We start from the raw sequence: 20341 nt of genomic DNA, 5'->3' as shown, positions 1-20341 counted from the left end.
TATGCTAAATAGGCGTTGCTGATTCCAGTTTTTCTTTTCGGCCCGAACGCCTGGCTAATCCATTCATGCTCAAGTGTATCAAACAGTTCTATATACATTCATTCATTTGATTTTCAGTTCAACTTCTGCTTTATTTGGTTATAATCTTTTGGTTCGTACGGTGCTCAATATGCTGTTTATCTTGCAGTGTAACTTTGGTTTCGCGCCCGAGAGAAATGTAAAGAATTACACTGTTTCGTTGATCAGAGAATTCATCTGTTGATTGAAGTACTGGAAATAACAGAATCCATTTTACAAGTAACTGGGAGGCCTATAGTTAGATACAATTTACATGCCTTCACAATTTCCTAACCTTTGGACTTGCGCCCAACTTTTTTCGGAGGAAGTGAGGAGGATGACGAAGACAGCCCGGAGAGGTTCTTATCAGCTTTGTCCTTGTCAAATGCCTTTTGTACTTCTTCCTTGAGCTCCAAGAAACGCTGCCTCTTTATTTTCTGCTCGTCAGTGGTGCCCGTCTCGAGGACACACAAATCAGGAAGGTCGACCTGAAGGAACTTATCGAGGACTTCCGAGCAATGCGGAAAATAGTGTCTACCCATACTGACTGCCACAATAGAACACGAAGGCTTCAAATACAGAATAAAAACGACGATACAAGTACTTTTATCCAGCAGATTCTACATACAAGTACTTTCATTCAGTGGCTCATGTTACCCCATTCAGTCCGGTAGGTTAGGAAAATTGCTTAACTTGGTTGATGTGGCATAAGATCATTGGTTTTTTGGTTTTCTAACCACCGTGACGGAATGGGGTAACAGAATACAACTGAAGCATAGGGAGCAAAGTCACACAGATTTTCGTCAAAGTGTACAAACAAATAAGCCGAAAAAAAGGATCAACCAAAACTCTGCAATGCAACCACAATAATAGCATGTTACCTGTTTTCACAAGGGATTCCAACCTAGAAAGGAGTCTTTTGTTCTGCACAGTGGGAGTCTCGTTCAAATCAACCTCCATCAAATTCCCACTAGATCCTTTCAAGGAAGAGATCCCGGCAAACTCAGGCGTTGTGTCTGCCTGTGAAATGGCCATGGCTAGCTTGGCTTCAGCAGGGAATAACAATCTGGCAAATGCCACTGGAATAAACAATGGACTTCAGATTCAGGCCTTATCTAACAAGTGAAGGAGACCAAAGCAGAGACTCAACGCATATTAAACCAGTCAAAAGATGAAACATGAAACGCGAAAGGTTGAGATTCAAGAAGAAAAAGGATACTGACTATGATCTGCTACCACAATGCCTTTACAAATTAAATTGAGAGTGTAGAAATGTTACCTCGATTCTCCAGTTTCAGCAGTCTCATGTGCAGATCATTGGGCGTTATTTGGGAAGATATAGATGCCTCTCCAGCCATTGGATTCCTCTGCATCTCTCTCTCTAGAACATCAATGCAAATCCGGTCTTTGTTTGCTTCTTGCCCCCGCTCAGTTTTTGTATGATAATCCTTTTGCCTTGTCAACCTCCGGCAAATACTAACAGCACTCTCACCTTCTAAAGTCGGCTCTGATGCACGAGCACCATTAGACAAAAGCAATATTATAATTGATGGCTCTTTCCGCTTCACAGCAATGTGAAGCACTGTATAACCCCGGGAATCCCGGAGGTTAACATCAGCCAGACCCAGGCCAAGCACTTCAGCCACAACCTTAGGATCGCAGTAAGCAGCAGCATAATGAAGCGCATTGGCTTCGTCTAAGGTTACATCAGACTCGGTTAAAAGAAGTTTCATAAGTTCAACATCATCTGAGTCCAGTGCCTTATGTATTCTCCTGATTCTCTTCTCACGCAAGGGGTCCACGGCTGGCATGTTTGGGTCGCAGCAGTGCTGAGAATTGCGGCGAAGAATTTTAATCTTCTCCACAACCTCATCAGGAAGTGCTTTCTCTAGAGATATACTATCAAGATCTGAGTGTGCCACTCTCTCTATACACTGATCAATGAGCTGACTTAACTGACAATGAAACGCAACCACGAGGATTGGGATAACATCATCCGCCAGAGCTTTCAGTACAAAATCGATAAGCTGTCGCTGTCAAATACACAGAACCAAATCAGAACAACCTTCCATTTTTCTTTCCAAATGAATTAGTAATCTATCTTTGCATTCTATAAAACAAGTTGGATAGAAGTTGACTAAAAACGAAAAACATAATACAGATACACAACTAAGATGGCCGAAACCAGTGGTTGCGAACCCAGGAATTGTCGGGGAGGGGCGAAATTTAAAAGAGTAAAAGGTTCCAAAAAATGCAGACAACCAAGTCTTTTTACATAGTAGACAATTTCAATGTCGTTGATGACTCATAGGGTGTTCCTGTACTGTTTGTGCATTGCATGCTCATGGTTTCTAAGGTCAAAAAGAACACTAATTGCTAAAGTTGACTAATTTATCGATGTGATTAAAATGTTTGATCAGAAATTCAGAAAGCAAACAACACCAACCAACCTGCAATATGGAAACCAGATCCGGCATTCCGAAAACCGAAGAAGCACACATCAACTCCAAAGAAAATTCAATGGCGGGTCGACAAGCTTCATGGCCGCACACATTGTGAACGCAGCTCGAAACCTCGACCGGAAAATCCCTCACCTTTGCCGTATACACAAAGCTCAAGAAAACCAGAAACGCTTCGTAACCCACATGCCCAAAAGGCAGCAAATCACTCATACAATACTTGGGCTTTCCTTCTTGTTCGGAATCCCCATTTTCCCGCCTGAATAACTCCGCGAAAAACTCGCTCCTCGAAGCCAAAATACATCGGTGGACAGCAACCGGAACGCCCTCGACGGTGATTTCGGCGTCGCTGTAGTCGCCGCCGGAGTCGGCCAGTAGCCGGCCCAAATTGGAGCTGAGGTTGGTGAGTAAGTCGGGGGTGGGCGGCGGGTCGGAGGCGGAGGAGTTGGGGGTTATGGAGGCGTTGGATATGTGGGGAGAGGAGGTGAAGCTCAAGCAGGAAGATGGGTCGGATGAATTAGCCATTAGTTAATCTGGGCTAAGATTCAAACATGGAGATTAAGGAGATGGAACAAAGCATGATGATTGATGGGATAACATAATCCAGGAGGAGGTTGAAGATGCTACTGCGAAAATAGTCAACGTCGTTTGAGTGACGATGCTTGAACGTTGGTTTCCACGTTTATTAGCTCCAGGGTTTGAGCCTAAGTAGTGATATTTCTAAATTTAACTCATATTAGTGAGGAAACATGTTTGAATTAGAATAGGTCTATTGAATACAACTGATATATATAGGAAAAAGATCCTTCTGGGATCTCGGGGATTGTGTAATCATATCCATTCATCGTACATCATGCAGTCAGTTTTTGTTAAGTATTATTTATATTTAATTTAAAATTTAAAATAATTTCTGATCGCACGATGTACGATGAACGGACATGATTACACGATCCCCGGGATCCCCATGAAAAGGATCTGGTGAGGATCTTTTTCCATATACATAGTGCGTATTCGCGACACCATTTTTTTTTCACAATTTTTGGCACGTTTTTGTGGGGGTCATTATGTAATGTGTTTCAACGAACTATCTATTTTCTGCAATAGCATTTATAGATCATCCCTACAAAAAGTTAGACAAATTTCAAATTATCAAGACATTCATTTGTAGTGAAGGAAATTAATGAATATTGTTCTACAACAAAAATTCTAAAACTTTAATCCAACAATTATATGGTTTCAAATTTGGTAGACATGATCTTGAAAGACGACTTAAATGATAGACGGTTCAGATCATTAAAAACACTATAAAAAGGCTCTCATAAAAACATGTGCCGAAAATTATATAGAAAAGTATTTTCCTGAATCTATTCCTTTATAATTTAAATTAATTTTTTCAAAGTACATCAATATTTTTACACTAAAGGGAGGGAAGTTCGACAAAACCACACAATGGGCAGCCTAATTTGGTATCGAATTCGCTATCTACAAGATTCGAACCTAAAATCTCTCACTTTCAAATAAAGAACAATACTACTAGACCGTAGTACTCACTGACGATTTAAATTAAATTTAGACCCAAGAATTTAACCAAAACGATAATCCATCAAGATAATCCACTATTTCCAATAAGAATAGGTTAGTGCATGTGACCGAGGACCCATGTGCAGAGCACATGCGAAGTATATGCCTCATTTTTGCGATTTAAAAATGATGAATAATTTCTTTTTTGAAGAAGAAACGAAAAATGATAAATAATTAAATAATTGTTTATTAATTAGGACTGATGCAGTATGAAAGTTTGGATTTTTTAATATTACGTACGCTGAGAAAACAAAATAAGATACTAAAACTTTTTAGCGTAAAATCTTGACCATTAAATTTTTAATTAAATTTTAACGGTCAAAGTCCAGATAAATAAGATAATCCATAGTACTATTAGGAGAAAAAATGGTTTAACTCAAAGAAATGTTCGAGCACACACGCAGATGGCCAAAAGACATGACGTCATCTATGTCTGTAAAGTAAAAAATTAGACACTTGTTTGGAACTGCATTATAATGACTAAAAGCGTTTTTAGAAAGAAAAAATTATTTTGAGTTCCAAAATATTCAAAATGCTTCTTGCAAGAAGCATTGGCTATGTGTTTTTTACACAAAGCAACAAAGTGATTTTCTAGTAATGAATTGTCATTTTATTAACGATTGATTCTGACAACTCTTTCAACTATTTTATAAGTATTTTCAAACGAGTCCTAAATCCTTCCAACTTTTATACGCTCACTATTTTGTTGGTAAAAATGTCATCTTGTTTCTCTTAAATAGGAGTCGCTAGAGCATTCGTCCTTAAACCCGAAGTTTCGAGTCCCAAAACTTCCTAAGAGAGCTTTATAAGAAAGGAAAACTAATGAAAATGGCTTGAAAAGTAAATGTCATTTATCAAAATATCGCTACTATTCAAAACCATCATCTACAGAAGTACAAAACTAGTATACTTGCTAGTTTGTGAAGTTAACAGAGCAATTCACAGCTGCCCGGATTTTACCGATCCGATGGCCAACACTTCCCTACGCTCTCGTCAGTAACGTCGAAAAAAATTGTTCGTATTTCGAAGGCTTATTAGGTACAAATTTACACGCCTTCACAATTTCCTAACCTTCTGATTTGTGCCAAATTTTCTGGGAGATGACGAGGAGGATGATGAAGACAACCCGGAGAGGCTCAACTCAGCCTTGTCTTTGGTAAATGCCTTTTGTACTTCCTCCTTCAGCTCCATGAAACGCCTCCTCTTTACCTTCTGCTCATCAGAGGAGCCGGACTCGAGGAAAAACAATTCAGGAAGGTCGTCGACGATGAACTTATCCAGGACTTCCGAGCAGTGAGGGAAATAGCATCTACCCAAACGGACTGCCACAATACGAAAAAGCTTAGAACAAATGACTAAATATTATGTAATTGAAACCGCAGCAACGGATAAAAGCATGCGCTTATGATTTACCGGTTTTCATAAGGGCTTCCAACCTAGAGTGGAGTCTTTTGTTCTGCATTGTGGGGGTCTCATTTAAATCAACCTCCATCAGATTCCCACTTGAGCCTTTCGATGACGATGGCTTAGGAAACTCGGGCGTTGCCTCTGTATGGGCAACGACCATGGCTAGCTTGGCCTCCGCAGGAAATAACAATCGCGCAATTGCCACTGCAATAACAAGTGCAAGATGTCGCACCAGAGAATCAGAGACACACTAAACCAATCGAAAGAAGAAATATGAAGGCAAAAGGTTGAAATTCAGGTGTTAAAATAAGAACACATATCTACAACCAACATTTTACCAAGAGAACTTCGCAAAATAAAATTGGAAGAATATAGTACTGGATAATGCCTTTTGTTTTGCAAGATATGTCGACCATCGTTGATAAAATGCCATTTGTTTTGCAACATTTACCTCTGTTCTCCAGGTTCAGCAACTCCATGTGCAGATCATCAGGCATTATTTGGGAAGATATAGATGTATCTCCAGCCATGGGATTCCGCCGCATTTCCCTCTCTAGAACATCAATGCATATTCGGTCTTTGTTTGCTTCTTGCCCCTGCTCTGTTTTTGAATGGTAATCCTTTGGTCTTGTCAACCTCCGGCAAATACTAACAGCACTCTGACCATCTGATGTTAGCTCCGACGCACGAGCTCCTTTAGTGAGAAGCAATACGATAATTGATGGCTCTTTGCGCATGACAGCAATGTGAAGCACTGTATAACCACGAGAATTCCGGAGGTTAACATCAGCGAGACCCAGATCAAGCACTTCAGTCACAACCTTAGGATCGCAGTAAGCTGCAGCATAATGAAGAGCATTTGCTTCGTCTAGGGTTATATTAGACTCCGTCAAAAGAAGTTTCACAAGTTCAACATCATCCGAGTCCAAAGCCTTATGTATTCTCCGGATTCTCTTTTCATGCAAGGGATCCACAGGCGGCAAGTTTGAGACACAGTCCTCCTGAGGTTTGCGGCGAAGAACTTTGATTTTCTTCACAACCTCATCAGGAAGTCCCTTCTCAATCGAGATATCATCAATATCCGATCGAGCCACTCTCTCTATACACTGAGCGATGAGCTGATTCAACTGGCAATGGAAAGCAACCACGAGAATCGGGATAACATTGTCCGGCAGAGCTTTCCCAACAAAATTAAGAAGGCGCCGCTGCCAGTGCACAGACAATCAAATCAGAACTATTTTCCATTTATGTTACCAAAAGAATGAGCAGTCTATCATAACATTCATAACTAAGTTGGATAGAAAATGCCCCCCAAAAAATATATTGATTTACGAATTCATGAACTCATAGACTTGACTAACAAAAATCTGCTCACAAATTCAAAACAACAGAAGACCAACCTCGAATATCGAAACCAGATCGGGCATTTGGAAAACGGAAGCGGCGTACATCAATTCCACAACGAAATTAATAGCAGGTCTACAAGCGTCATGGGCACATACATTGTGAACGCACGTTGACACCTCCATTGGAGAAGGCTTAAGCTTTCCGGTATACACATAGCTTAAGAAAACCAAGAAGGCTTCGTATCCAACATCCCCGTAAGGCAGCAAATCGCTCATAGAGTACTTTGGCCTGCCTCCCTTCCCAGAAGACCCCTTTTCTCGCTTGAATAGCTCGCGAAAAAACCTACTCCTCGAAGCCAATATACATCGGTGAACACCAACAGGAATCCCCTCAACGATGATATCAGCATCACTAAAATCGCATCCAGGATCAACCAACAGCTGCTCCAAACTGGAACTAAGCTTGGACAAACTGATTACTTCAAGATTTGGCACCGATTCGGAGCCCGAGCACGATACGTTGTGGCATATCGAACCATTTGACAAAGGGGATGAGGAAGTAAAGCTCAAAGAGGATGATGGTTCAGCTGAATAAGCCATTGATCGACTTCGGACCAAAAGTATAGCCTAAGGACGTATCGACGTCAAGCGGAATCACATATTGCTTGAAGAATAAGAGCCCCAAAGCTGTCTAATTCTTCGATCACAAGCTACGGCTCTCAAAATATTACGATTCTTCTGACTGATATGGTCAAGAAAACCTCCAAGCAAAAGTGCTTTCCAGAAACGAAAAGCGAGAAAAGCAGATTACCGAACAGAAGGGGATGATCCAATACGATCACAGAATTAAAGTTTACAACTTTAACACAAAATCCAAACCTGTCATAATCTGTGATTTTGCTCTTCAATTTTGAAAGGTAAAATCAAAAACACAAAACTAGAATCTTGATGCTCAAGATCTAATTAGAACAATACAAACCAGTTTTTGCATCAACTATATTCTATGCTGGAATTTTTTATACTGCACAAAACAGAAACTTTTGTATTTTTTCTATCAAATCCCCCTGAATTTCAAAACCCAGAACAACATAAACAAAGGAAAACAGCAGGATCAATCTTAGAAAAATTGCAGCAAACACAAAGCCCGAAAACAAGAAGAATCAAACCTTCGACCATCTCAACCAGAAGAACACTCACAGATATCAAATCCCAAGATTGGCAGAGAGGACAGAGGGGGGGGAGCCAAAAGGGTAGGAATCAATTCAGAGAAACAGAGTCAGAAAGTAGAGAGAGAAAGAGGAGAGAGAGAGAGAGAGGGGTGAGAAAGAGGTGAGAAATTTCGTTAGGGGGAGATGAAGTCGCTTTGGTGACGATTGAGATGGCATCAGCCATCCCAGCTGGGGTGAGGTGACGCACACAGTGTCGTCATCCATTCGGTGTAAACTAATGGGAGCTTTTTGTTTTTGTTTGCAAAACTGCAGTGTGGAAAAACGGAAAGCCATCGTCGGCACAGTGGTCTACTATTTTGGTTTATCTTTCGCTTTCGTTTGTGAATTGGGAAAGAGAGAGAGAGAGAGGTTTGGTGTCGGCCATAGTTGCAATACCTTGTGATTCAAAGGCAAAGATGTCATCTTTTCCTTTATTTTAAGGGCTAGGATGATAAGCATATGGCATTTTTTTTACTGGTTCCATGAGAACATATGCTGATGTACCATTTGTTCTTTTGACAATTTACCAAACAAAAGTTACTTGCAGTGGGAATGGACTACGTGTCAATTACTGTCTAAAATTCCTTCAAAACGAATCACGTGTTACAAACGCAGCCGTTTTTAAAAGCTTTTCGTTACTTTGAGATTTTAGATGATTTGGAGTTAAAAATTACAAAAATGTCGTACCCAGTGCACATGGTTTCCGCTTTACGCATGGTCTGGGATAGGTGGATGTCGGCTAGCCTTACCCCTATTTATGGAGAATCTGCTCCCAAGTGGAGTTAAAAATTACGTTTACAAAAAATTAAAAAGATCGTGAGTTAAGTAAACCAAATAAAGTCAACAAAATTATGTCGAGCCGAAGAGATTAGTCAGTGTATTTCTTACTCCAAGTCACATAGGCCTTAAGAACGACCAAAATTTGTCTCTAAATATGACCCACGTGTTTAACATGTGATGCTTTTCTTCATAAAATTTCTGATAAAAATTGACATAAAGCGATGATACCCACGCTTTAAGTAGAGAAAAAGTTGTTAATATTTGCACATAGCCCTATATGCTATATTTGTGTGAAATCTTTTGAATGTGATAGGCAAACAATTGGGTCAAGGAAATTGTTAAAAAAAACTAGTCATAATGCTACTTTTTTTTCCTAAAAAAAAAGACCAGTTGATAGTTTCACTATGTCAATTTCTTTTTTAGGAATCTTACGTGGTCATTTTAGCCTCTTCTGACCACCATTGTGTGATTCATCAACGCCAATAATCGAATTCAGAACTTGCCGTGTGAAATACGAGTCTGAAATTTGTTCATAACCATTGAGCCACCTTGTAGTGGTTAGTCATAATGCTACTTTCACTCTCGTTACTTATTTCACTTCCATAAATTCCTTCCCTCTCACAAAAATTTAGAAGAAAAAAAAATACACTTTACATATTCCTAATCTACTCTAAAACTAAAACCTTACAATTTTTTTCCAAGATTTAAATGAACTTTTAAATCTTTCGTAATCAAGTAGATACTAGTATATGTGACCTGATTATCATTCACCTATATTATTTGATAGAATGAACGCAGTCTTACGACATTATCACTGTATCTTTTTCTTCATACCTCTCCTATATAGAAGGAAAAAAAAATGATGTGATCATTTGGTCAACAAGATGTATGTAAGTCGACATTCGCTATATACATGTTCTCTATAATTGATTGGTACTCCATGAACTACATTATGTAACTTAATGTACATGTTTTATTGTCGCATATTATATAGGAAATGTTATTTTCCCATGCAAACAATGAATTTGAAAAGAAAAGTATTACCTACTACCAAGAAGGAACAAGAGAACCCATCCCATATTATGTTATATTTGATTGTGACTAGTGAGCACATGACAGATATTTGCATACTCGCTAGGAAATTGCTAAATGTCATATATAAGGTTTTCTAGTCAAATAGTTTCGAAATTGGCATAACTTCTTATTGGCACTCGACAATTAAAATCAATAGAAATAGTTCTTGAATTTGTCCATTATAAGTCATTTTGGTTATTCTATGAAAAATTTGTCGTTAAGTTGAGGGGTTGGTTTAACAAAAATACTCTTAACAAAAATAGTCGGGAGACTACATATTTACACTAGATTTGTGTACAATCGCATGTGTCAAGTGATGCATATAATCAATATTTAGTATTGGTTTGGTATTGAGGTGTTTTTATAAAAAGTGGGTATAAAAAAAAGCTGAAAACGTGAAGTAGCAAAAATGAGTTTATTCTCACACAGCACATCAGAAGCAGTTTTTTTTTTTTCAAAGCACAGCAACACCAAACTAATGTGATAAATTCATTATTTGAAAGAAAAAAATTGAGATAACTTTATTAAGTGACACATGCGATTGTACACAAATCTGGTGTAAATATGTAGTCTTCCAACTAATTTTTTTTAGAGTATTTTTGTCAAACCAACCCCTTAACTTAACGACATATTTTTCATAGAATAATCAAAATGACTTATAGTGGACAAATTCAAGAACCAATTCTATTGATTTTCATCGTTGATGCCAATAAGAAGTTATGTCAATTTCGAAACTATTTTACTAGAAAACCTTATATATGACATTTAGCAATTTCCTAGTGATCGAGTATGCAAATATCTGTCCTGTGCTCACAAGTCACAATCAAATATAACATAATATGGGATGGGTTCTCTTGTTCCTTCTTGGTAGTAGGTAATATTTTTCTTTTCAAATTCATTGTTTGTATGGTAAAAGAACATTTCCTATATAAATATGCGACAATAAAACATGTACATTATGTTACGTAAAGTAGTTCATGGAGTACCAATCAATTATGGAGAACGTGTATATAGCGAATGTGGACTTGCATACATCTTGTTGACCAAATGATCACATCATTTTTTTTTCTTTCTATATAGGAGTGCGAAGAAAAAGATACAGTGATCATGTCGTAAGACTGCGTTCAATCTATCAAATAATATAGGCGAATGATAATTAGGTCATTTAGTACTGGTTTGGTACTGAGATACTTTTATAAAAAGTGAGTATAAAAAAAAGTTGAGCTCAAAAAGGTATTTGGTAAACATTTAAAAACAACTTATTTTCACGGTTTTGGATGAAAAAAAAAGTTGAAAACGAGAAGCAGCTAAAATGAGCTTATTCTCACAGTACAACAGAAGTAGTTTTTTTCAAAGTACAACAATACCAAACTTAATGTGATAAATTCATTATTTGAAAGAAGAAAAAATGAGATAACTTTATTAAATGATGTGGCATTACACATGATATACAAAAAATGAGATAAATTCATTAATTGACGTGACATTAATAATGTTTTTGTAACACATAACTTGCCACATCAGATAATACACAAATATAGTACAAAAATATGATCTCTTTAGTATTCATAATATTATTTGTAATAAAAAAATCTTAATACAACATCTTTTATATGATGTTCAAACCCTTTGCCAAGACTAAATTAGAACTCCATATTGGACTAAATAGAAAGACATTGATGAATATTTTTTTTTCCCAACTTTGCTGGCATATCTTTATTTAACAAATTAATGAACGATGTTCAGCAAATTCTTTATTCTGCTGATGTCATAACTTCTCTTCAAAAAGCCCGGCCGAACACCGACTCTTCCCTCAGCCCAAACCGAAAACTTAAACGGTCTGAACACGAAAACGTCGGGCTGAACCGGTTCATGAAAAGTAAAAATTTGGAAGGTAACATTAGTCAATTTATTAAAAGAACAAGACGTGCTAAAAGGGGCCAAAGCAAAGAACCAGACAAGAGAGAAAGAGATGGACAAATGAAATGAGAGGAGGAGGTGACAACAAACAAAGCCACAACAAAGTGCCAATGGCTCGTATGAGTCATGAGCTTTCGAGGGTGTTACCTTGTGTTTTTGTCTTAACCATTTTGTATATTTCTGTTGTATTCTTCTTACTTTTCCTTTTGCATGTGCCATTAACCATTTTTCTCTAACCACTAGGCAACATGTTACATATGTATGCATTATCATCATAATCAATCAATCAGTCTAACTTGTAACAATGGTCCAATGGTCAAACATGCATTATTGCTTGGATGTATATTGAATAGGACTTGTTTATCTTATACAGATAGTTTTTAATTTATTACTGTCTGATCGAATAAATTAAAGACGATTAAAAGATAAAAATTAACAGGGATTTGTGAAGGTAAAAAGAAATGTGTGAATAATACTATCTTATTAAATAATAGGAAAATTGCATTTTGTAACCTCAACTTTAAGTCACATAACAATGACATACATCAACTTACGAGTTGCAATGACAAAGACCTCTGCTAATCAATCCATCAAATTTATCGTTAAGTAATAACGTGACAAATGTAAGTTTCATGTTTTACTGTCAATTGTGCTATGTAAACAAAAATGGTTTTTTACCAAAAAAATAAAAAGATAAAACTTGTTTTACCCCAAAAAAGCTAGGGGTGTACTATCCACATATCCCTTGTTAATTTCTGTCATTTGATCTTCTTTAATTCATCTGATCCAATGATCGAAAATTATAAAGGTACGAAGGAAGTAGAAAAGAATATGTGGACTTCACCCTCCCAAAGTTAAATAAGAAAGAGTGGGCCCCACACCCAACCGACCATTCATTTCACCGCGAATAAGACTTGGCTGCTGATCCATCTTACAGCCAATCCGGGTGGCGTCCTTTCACCACTCTTCCACCTCCGTCAATCCACCCTCTCCCCTTCCTTAACCACCAAAACCACAGCCCCGCGGCTCCTCCTGCATTTCCAGTTCTAACCAAAACCCACAATTCATATTTAATAATTTTGCTTCGATTTCAAATTTCAATAAAAAAAATAGCATAATCGAAGCTTACCCAGATGGTGTTTGGTCCTCCGATTTCGTGCTTTTGGAGGCTTTAGTGGTCGAAGAAAAGCTCGACGATGAAGCTTGGGCGGCTAGGAGGAAGAAGTTGTTCGGCGGGTAATTGGGTCACTGGAGAGGCAAACGGCGGGGAATTTCCGGCGGCTGAGGTTGTCGGAAAGTATAGCAAGGGCGTGGCTGTGGCTGGGATTGTGAGGGGAGTGACGCAGGGGGAGGGGGAGGTGTACAAGATGGTAGGTGGACGTACCTTATTATTCAGGGTAAATAATACTTTACTATCTCAACTTTTGATCGCATAACAAATTCATACCTCATTTTTTCAACATTTCAACGTCATTAATCAACTTATGAATTCATGACAATATCAAACCTTCGTAAAACTTTTTGTCAATTTGATCACTAAATGATGACGTGGCAAATACAGAATCCAATTTCTTGAATGCTGCAGTAAGTCGCCGAGAGAGGATTCTCGTTGAATCCTTCAATCACATCTGTTTATTGTATATCGTGCAGTCAGTTTTTGTTAGGTACTGTTTATATTTAATTTTAAATAAAAAAAATTTTACAATGATTTCTGACCGCACAATGTACGATGAACAGATGTAGATTTTGACCGCACAATGTACGATGAACAGAAATCATGTGTAGGCAACTTATAATGATTTCTGACTGCATAATGATTCCTAAGATCCTCACAAAGAGAATCCGATGATGATCCTCATTCTAAGTTGTGTACACATGCACAAGTGATTTCTAATTGTTGATGTATGTGAGATTCATAATGAATAAAATTAAGACAAAGTTTTCCTCATACACACATATGACCCATTCACGCCAACAAAATATAACTAATAAAAAGGTAATTTACTTCATCTCACTTTAAATTTTTGGGAGATGTAAAATACCAACTACAAAGAAATATGCAAATTTGGGATCTTATTTATTTACATCTTCCAACGGAGATGAAAAACTTACATTCGATCATTCGAGAGCTTTCTGGTTAAAAACAAATGTATTTTCCATTATAAATGCTCTTAATTAGCAGCTCACATCTTGTACCGAATACCAAAAGATATGCTACTTTTTTTTGTTTAATATCAAAGTTAATGAAATAAAATATCAAAAAATGCGGATGTAGGTTATATCAGTTAGTTAAAACACTATCCCTTTTAGGTGAAATCAATTAGTTAAAACATTATCCCCCTCTTTGTATCTAAGTTTAAATCTCCATCCCAATAGATTAGAATATTTTTATTGTATAGTTTGAAAAACATAAAAAAAAAAAAAAAAAAAAACTCTTTCATTTTCCTAAAAAGAAAAAAGTTAAAAATTAACCCGGTCCAAACCCAAACCGGTTCAGATCCCGACCGGTACAATAAACGGTTAAAACGTTAGAAAGGGACCGGGCAACACTAGAGTAGAGTCCAGTCTTTGTCCTCGTTTCTGTATCCATCTCTCAACTGTCTCTCTTGTAATAGCTAAACATAGCTGTCTTTTTTGTATCTTCTCGTTTTGAAGGAATGTCAGTGAAGGAGAAGCTTTTCAAAAGCACTTCTTTCCTCCAATCCCGAATCCAATCATCCCCCGAAAAATGGCTTCCTTGAAGGAAATGCTCACTGAAGAAAGACTCGAACTCGAAAGCAAAAGGTACCCGAAAGGCCTGAAACCGTTCAAGTACAGAGAACTATATGAATCTACGGCTCTTCTGCTGCCTATACGCATCTGCCATGATCGGAAAAGTGGCGATTTTTCGGACCACAAGGCTCCGACGCGAAAAGGGTCGTCGAGAAGGGTGAGTACTACTTCGGAGAGGTCGAATTCCAAGTCATTGGTTTCGGAGAGTTCGAGGACTAGTGAGCCTGCTGCCATTGATGAAGTTGCCACTAGTGCTGTGGTTTCTATACTTAGCGGTTATGTAGGGAGGTACGTGAAGGATGAGGCTTTTCGGGAGACAATCCGCGAAAAGTGCAGGTCTTGCTTGGTGAGGAAGAAAAAGGATTTGGATAATGGGATGTTGGGAAACTTGGAATCGGGTATTGAAAGTGTTGAGAAGTTGGTGGAAGATCAATGGTCGAAGAAGAAGGAAGTTAGGGCGAAAACAGTGAAGAATTTGATTCGGGTTTTTAACATTGTTGGTTCCTCAAATTCTAGCAATTCTCATATTTCTGCTTGTGCTCAGCTTTACTTGTCAATTGTTCACAAGCTTGAGAAAAATGACCAGCTTTCTTCGAGGCACTTGCTTCAAGTGTTCTGTGATTCGCCGGGTTTGGCACGCACACATTTGATTCCTGATCTTTGGGAGCATTTGTTTCTTCCACATCTTTTACATGTGAAGGTTTGGTATGCCAAGGAAATAGATGCTCTTTCGAGCACAGAGGACGGCAAGAAGGAGAAGAAGATGGAAGCCGTGACGAGAGTGTATGATGAACAAATGGATATGGGAACAACAAAGTTTGCTTTGTACTACAAGGAGTGGCTTCAAGTGGGGGCTGAGGCTCCTCCCATTCCTCCTACTATACCTTTACCTTCTTCGATAAGCAGTTGCAGATCATCGAGAAGGAGATCATCAGATTCTTACACTTCACATTCCTCACTCAACAAAAATTTGTAAGTAGTATTAATACATGGAATTATTTCAATTTTTTTTGCAAAATATTTAGCAAGTATATATGACTTGTAGTTTGTATTGTCATCGTGTATCTTATTTGATGGTTTCGAAAATCACTGAAGATACCGAGCTGTGTTTGGCTCCACGCTTGAGCGAAGACCTGTGAGCCTCGATGATGAAAAAGGAGTTTTAAATTATACTTGGGGTTTGGATGAAGAGGAGGAAAATCTTTGTGCAGATTATGTTCATGTGGGTGAATCTGTCTTCATCTCAATTCTTTACTAAATTCAATTTTTTTTGTAAATGATTGAATACATATTGCAGCGGAGAATTCACATAATCACAATTTTCTAATTTTGGCAGAGGGGTGAAAGGTCTAGTCGGCGAAGGTCATCAGGCGAAAATCATAGAAATCCGATAATTGCGCCATGGCCTGAGTCAGAGACACAGAAGTCAGACCATTTTGGATTCTTTAGATGCCAGAATGCACCAACAGTATGCTTGGTGAGCAAGAATCTCATAGTCAAGAACAATTCAATCCGAAAAGAAGATAACTCCCATCTTCGACCTTCAAGCAACTCAAACCGTGCTATTAGCACTATCTGTTCCTCCGATAATCCAAATGATTGCGAAACTGCAATTCGTGTGATTACCAAAGCTTGGTTGGACTCACATGGTGATCCTGTCATTGAGGCTGAGCTATCAAAGCCACCCGTTATTCAGGGAATGTTGGAGGTGTTGTTTGCTTCTAGTAATGAAGAAATTTTGGAATTAGTAATCTCAGTTTTAGCTGAACTCGCAGTGAGAAACGAGATGATTAGACAGATCATACTGAACTCAGATCCACAGCTTGAAATTTTTATGAGACTTCTAAGAAGTAATGGTCTATTTTTGAAAGCTGCAATTCTGCTTTACTTGTTGAAGCCAAAGGCAAAACAGATGATATCAGTCGAATGGGCAGCGCTATTCCTTCGAGTACTAGAGTTTGGAGATCAGTTGCAGATGCTATTCACAGTTCATTGCAGTCCTCAAGTGGCAGCGTTGTACCTTTTAGACCAGCTTCTTACCGGTTTTGATGAAGATCGAAACTTGGAGAATGCTGGAGAGGTAATTTCTCTGGGAGGGCTGAGCCTTCTGGTGGCACAAATCGAGAGAGGGGAGACTTATGAGAGGAACAACATTGCTTCGATCATGGTGTGTTGTGTTCGCGCGGATGGAAGGTGTCGAAACTACTTGGCTGATTTTCTCAACAAGGCTTCTCTTCTTGAACTCGTTGTACTTGGAAATGGCAAGAACTCTACTGGCTCCGCATTCACCTTATTCATCGAAATGCTCTGCCTTAGTAGGTATGAAATTCTTGTTTACCTCTTTTCAGTCTTTCGTTTATGTTTTTCTGCTCAACAAAATGATTCGTTGCAGACGAACAAAGATCACTGAAATCCTAGATGGGCTGAAAGAAGGATCGGGCGGCTTTAACACAATGCAGATTTTGTTGGTCTATCTGCAGAGAGCTCCACTTGAAGAACGCCCGTTAATTGCATCAGTATTGCTACAGCTTGATCTTATGGTAAATCCATCGTTCGTGTTTGTGCAACTTTCTGGTAGAAATTGTAAAATCTTTCTAAACTTATTTCAACTTCTGGCTACCAAACTGTTCACAGAAAAGTAAATCAACTTTTGCTCTAGACTTTTGATATATATCTTGAATAGTTCCCATATGGAGTAGCAGTTTTGTTGCAGGGAGACCCTTTCAGGAGCAGTGTATACAGAGAAGAAGCCATTGAAGCAATCATAGAAGCTATAAACTGTCGAACGTGCCACGGAAAAGTCCAGCAACGATCAGCAAGAGCTCTCTCAATGTTGGGAGGCCGGTTTTCTGACTCCGGCGAGGCAACAACAGAACATTGGCTTTTACAACAAGCAAGTTACAGTCATTGGCCAGGAAATTCATTTCTCCTTAAAGAAAACATTGTGGATGGTTTTGCACACTCAGTAAGCTTTCGATTACCCTAAAACGGCTGAGATTTTTTCGAAAAAAAAAAGCAAATAATGATACCATTTTTATGTGATCCGAAAAATCAGAACGAAGACGAAGCAGCAACGGAAAATTGGCAAAGAAAAACAGCCACTGTTTTGTTCAAAAGTGGCAACAAGGAACTACTCATGGCCCTTTCGGATTCCATGGTGAATGGCATCCCAAGTTTAGCACGATCGAGCCTTGTGACGGTGTCATGGATGAGTAGATTTCTCGATGCAGTCGCAGGTGAAGATTTGAGGTCAATGACATGGTCACTTCTTGTGCCTCAGCTGCTAGAATATCTGAATTATGACAGAGATGTGGAGGAAAGAGTGCTTGCTTCATACACACTGCTCAAATTAGCAAAACGTTCAGGTATTTATTTGTTTATTTGTGTTGTGAAAAATCAAGTATTTATTTATTTATTTAATTATTTTTGTGTTTGTGAACAATTCTCAGCTCATGAATATGTCCCCATGCTATCATCAGTGGACAAAGATTTGCTCAGGAAACTTCAGAACCTCTCCTTGGTGACATGGACAGCCAATGAACTTATCTCAATCATCACAAGCAACTAAAGGCATCACTGTGAGGGAGAGGCTTCTTACATGTTAGCGGAGGTTACGTGATGAGCGCTATACTCGTATCATGATATATTTACAATGACACCCTAGTCTTTCTCCACCGTCAGACGTTGTTCCGAATGAATTTATGAAATACCTATGTTCCTTGAAAGCAGTCTAGTGGTGATGGGATTGGAGTGTCTCTGTTGGGTCTTTTTGTTTATTCCTTTTTTATTATGTGCTCCCTTTATTTCTTCCATCAATGGCTATTTTTGTATAGTGCAGAATATTAGAGTGTAAAATTATTATCTATCCAACCAAAATGTGATGAGTACTTTATTTGGTACATCAAAGCCTGCAATTTTGCTTCAATACTAAGTAGTGGTTAGTACTACCTAAAATGAACAGTTAGGATTGAAAGATATAAATCCAACGGTTAGTTGTTCTCACAACACTATTAACTAGATCACATTAAAGTAGTTTCATAAACTTGACCTAACCCTAATGAATCTAGGCGGTGAAGTTGCGAAATTTGTTCTATCCACTTATATACAGACATCCGGATGCAAGAATTTCTCCTAAACCATCACCAGACGCATGCACCATCAATCCACTTACATACAAACGCCTGAACCCAAAAATTTATCCTCAATCATCACCAAATGCAAGTACCAAAACAACTAACACCCCAATCTCAAGTTTCAACCTGCCATCTCCACATTTACCCAAAAGCTTTTCACTCACCATCCAAATAACAAGTTTGTCCATTTTGCTGGAGTGGTCAACATCAAGCTTCCTCAAATTCCACAACTATTTTTGAACTTGGGTAACACCCCACAATGAAGAACTCCCACACTTCTACACTTCTAGATAAGTTTGCAGACAGCAACTCCCCCACACCCCGCCACACCTCCCCACCCCCCCCAAACCCAACCCAATCAACAAATATATCCAACCTTTAGTCTCTGAATTCATGACATGTTTCTCTGCCATTGTCCTTACACACAGAAAAGAGGAATCTCCAGCAGAAACAACCAACCTTTCAAGCTTGTACATCTGCAGATAACCTGCACATTTTGTGGTCCCGGTAGAGCCCCAAGAGGACTTTACATTCACCCATTTGCCAACCCCTCCTACGCCTCCTCTATCAAACAAAAAACAAGTAAAAATATGCACCACAAATGAGATGATCTTTCAGCTCTTTGGAATCTAGGGTAAGGACCACAAGTCAAACACTTCCAGCATACATGCATGCAATAATACAGAGGGAGAGCCATGAAAATAACCAAAACTTTTAGATATATTATGATTAGATCCAAAAATAGTTGATATGCAAATAACTAAATAAGAATACAAAACAATAAGAATATTATTAAATAAATTTGAACGTCAAAACGGTTACAAAATTTCAAAAGTTTACATTGTGACTAGTCTATTTTTCATACTAAACTACAAACTCTATTTCTAGAGAATTAAACTAAGAAACTCTAACTCGGATGATCTACGTCCAAATCCTAACCTAACAACCAAAACTTAAATATTAGAATAAACCTAAATACTAATATTTTCCAACAAAAATAATCAAAAAATTATAGAGAAATTATTTTCGTGACTTTTTTCTCCCTCTCTCTACACAATCCTGTACATTTATGGCCTTTTAACCAAAAAAAATTAAGAAACAAAAATAAACTTGAGTGTGTGGAAATCATTAATAATAAAATAATTGGCCTAAAAAGTGTCTTTCCTATTTGTAAACTCTGCGCAAACCTGAAACTCGCAGCATTCATTTTCTGAGTAGCATCGGTAATGCAACTGAAATAAGCAAGCTGATAGGTTTTTCTGACCACAAAGAACGACAGTAAAGACAACAGCGCCTGCAGTCTACTTCTAATTTAAGGAGGTGGATTTCTGTCCTCCTATTTCCATACTTTTCGCATCCTCTTTTATTTTGTATGATCACGGTTAAACCACGTCAATATTTTATATTCTTAAGGAGGTGGATTTCTGGGGGTAAGGCTAGCCGACATTCACCTCTCCCAGATCCTGCATAAAACGGGAGCCTTGTGCACTGGGTACGACCTTTACGGTTAAACCACGTCAACATTTTATATTTTTATTATTTTTTGTTTTATTATTTTTATAAAAAAATCAATATAAAATATTGACGTGACTTAACCGTGACCA

The 20341-nt window shown here is 38.1% G+C and overlaps 3 protein-coding genes across 8 annotated transcripts; 1 reads left to right on the top strand and 2 right to left on the bottom strand.

The window, feature by feature from the left end:
• Nucleotides 1-216: 216 nt before the first annotated feature.
• On the bottom strand, nucleotides 217-3276 carry LOC103435227 (BTB/POZ domain and ankyrin repeat-containing protein NPR1). The gene is made up of 4 exons (XM_008373612.4): nucleotides 2508-3276; nucleotides 1337-2090; nucleotides 939-1136; nucleotides 217-604 (listed from the first exon to the last, which is right to left on the bottom strand). The coding sequence occupies exons 1-4, from the start codon at nucleotides 3039-3041 to the stop codon at nucleotides 348-350; spliced, it is 1743 nt and encodes a 580-aa protein (XP_008371834.2). The 5' UTR covers nucleotides 3042-3276; the 3' UTR covers nucleotides 217-347.
• Nucleotides 3277-4926: 1650 nt separating this feature from the next.
• Nucleotides 4927-8464, bottom strand: LOC114824973 (BTB/POZ domain and ankyrin repeat-containing protein NPR1). Its single transcript, XM_029102967.2, has 4 exons — nucleotides 6905-8464; nucleotides 5956-6709; nucleotides 5511-5708; nucleotides 4927-5419 (listed from the first exon to the last, which is right to left on the bottom strand). The coding sequence occupies exons 1-4, from the start codon at nucleotides 7448-7450 to the stop codon at nucleotides 5154-5156; spliced, it is 1764 nt and encodes a 587-aa protein (XP_028958800.1). The 5' UTR covers nucleotides 7451-8464; the 3' UTR covers nucleotides 4927-5153.
• Nucleotides 8465-12732: 4268 nt separating this feature from the next.
• LOC103435233 (putative E3 ubiquitin-protein ligase LIN-1) lies at nucleotides 12733-18510 on the top strand. 6 transcript variants are annotated; one of them, XM_008373621.4, is made up of 8 exons: nucleotides 12733-13229; nucleotides 14488-15576; nucleotides 15700-15826; nucleotides 15941-16923; nucleotides 16997-17144; nucleotides 17318-17569; nucleotides 17660-17969; nucleotides 18054-18510. In XM_008373621.4, the coding sequence occupies exons 2-8, from the start codon at nucleotides 14561-14563 to the stop codon at nucleotides 18170-18172; spliced, it is 2955 nt and encodes a 984-aa protein (XP_008371843.2). In that variant the 5' UTR covers nucleotides 12733-13229; nucleotides 14488-14560; the 3' UTR covers nucleotides 18173-18510. The 6 variants fall into 6 exon arrangements, with proteins under 6 accessions (XP_008371843.2, XP_070678795.1, XP_028958799.1 ...); XM_070822694.1 differs by having other exon boundaries at nucleotides 12772-13202; nucleotides 17288-17569; XM_029102966.2 differs by having other exon boundaries at nucleotides 12772-13229; nucleotides 18084-18510.
• The last annotated feature ends 1831 nt before the right edge of the window (nucleotides 18511-20341 follow it).

This window comes from Malus domestica, chromosome 05, assembly GCF_042453785.1.
Source record: "Malus domestica chromosome 05, GDT2T_hap1".
Lineage (NCBI taxonomy): Eukaryota > Viridiplantae > Streptophyta > Magnoliopsida > Rosales > Rosaceae > Malus > Malus domestica.
Note: the sequence above shows the minus strand (reverse complement) of the source record. Positions and strands in the feature narration are given on the sequence as shown.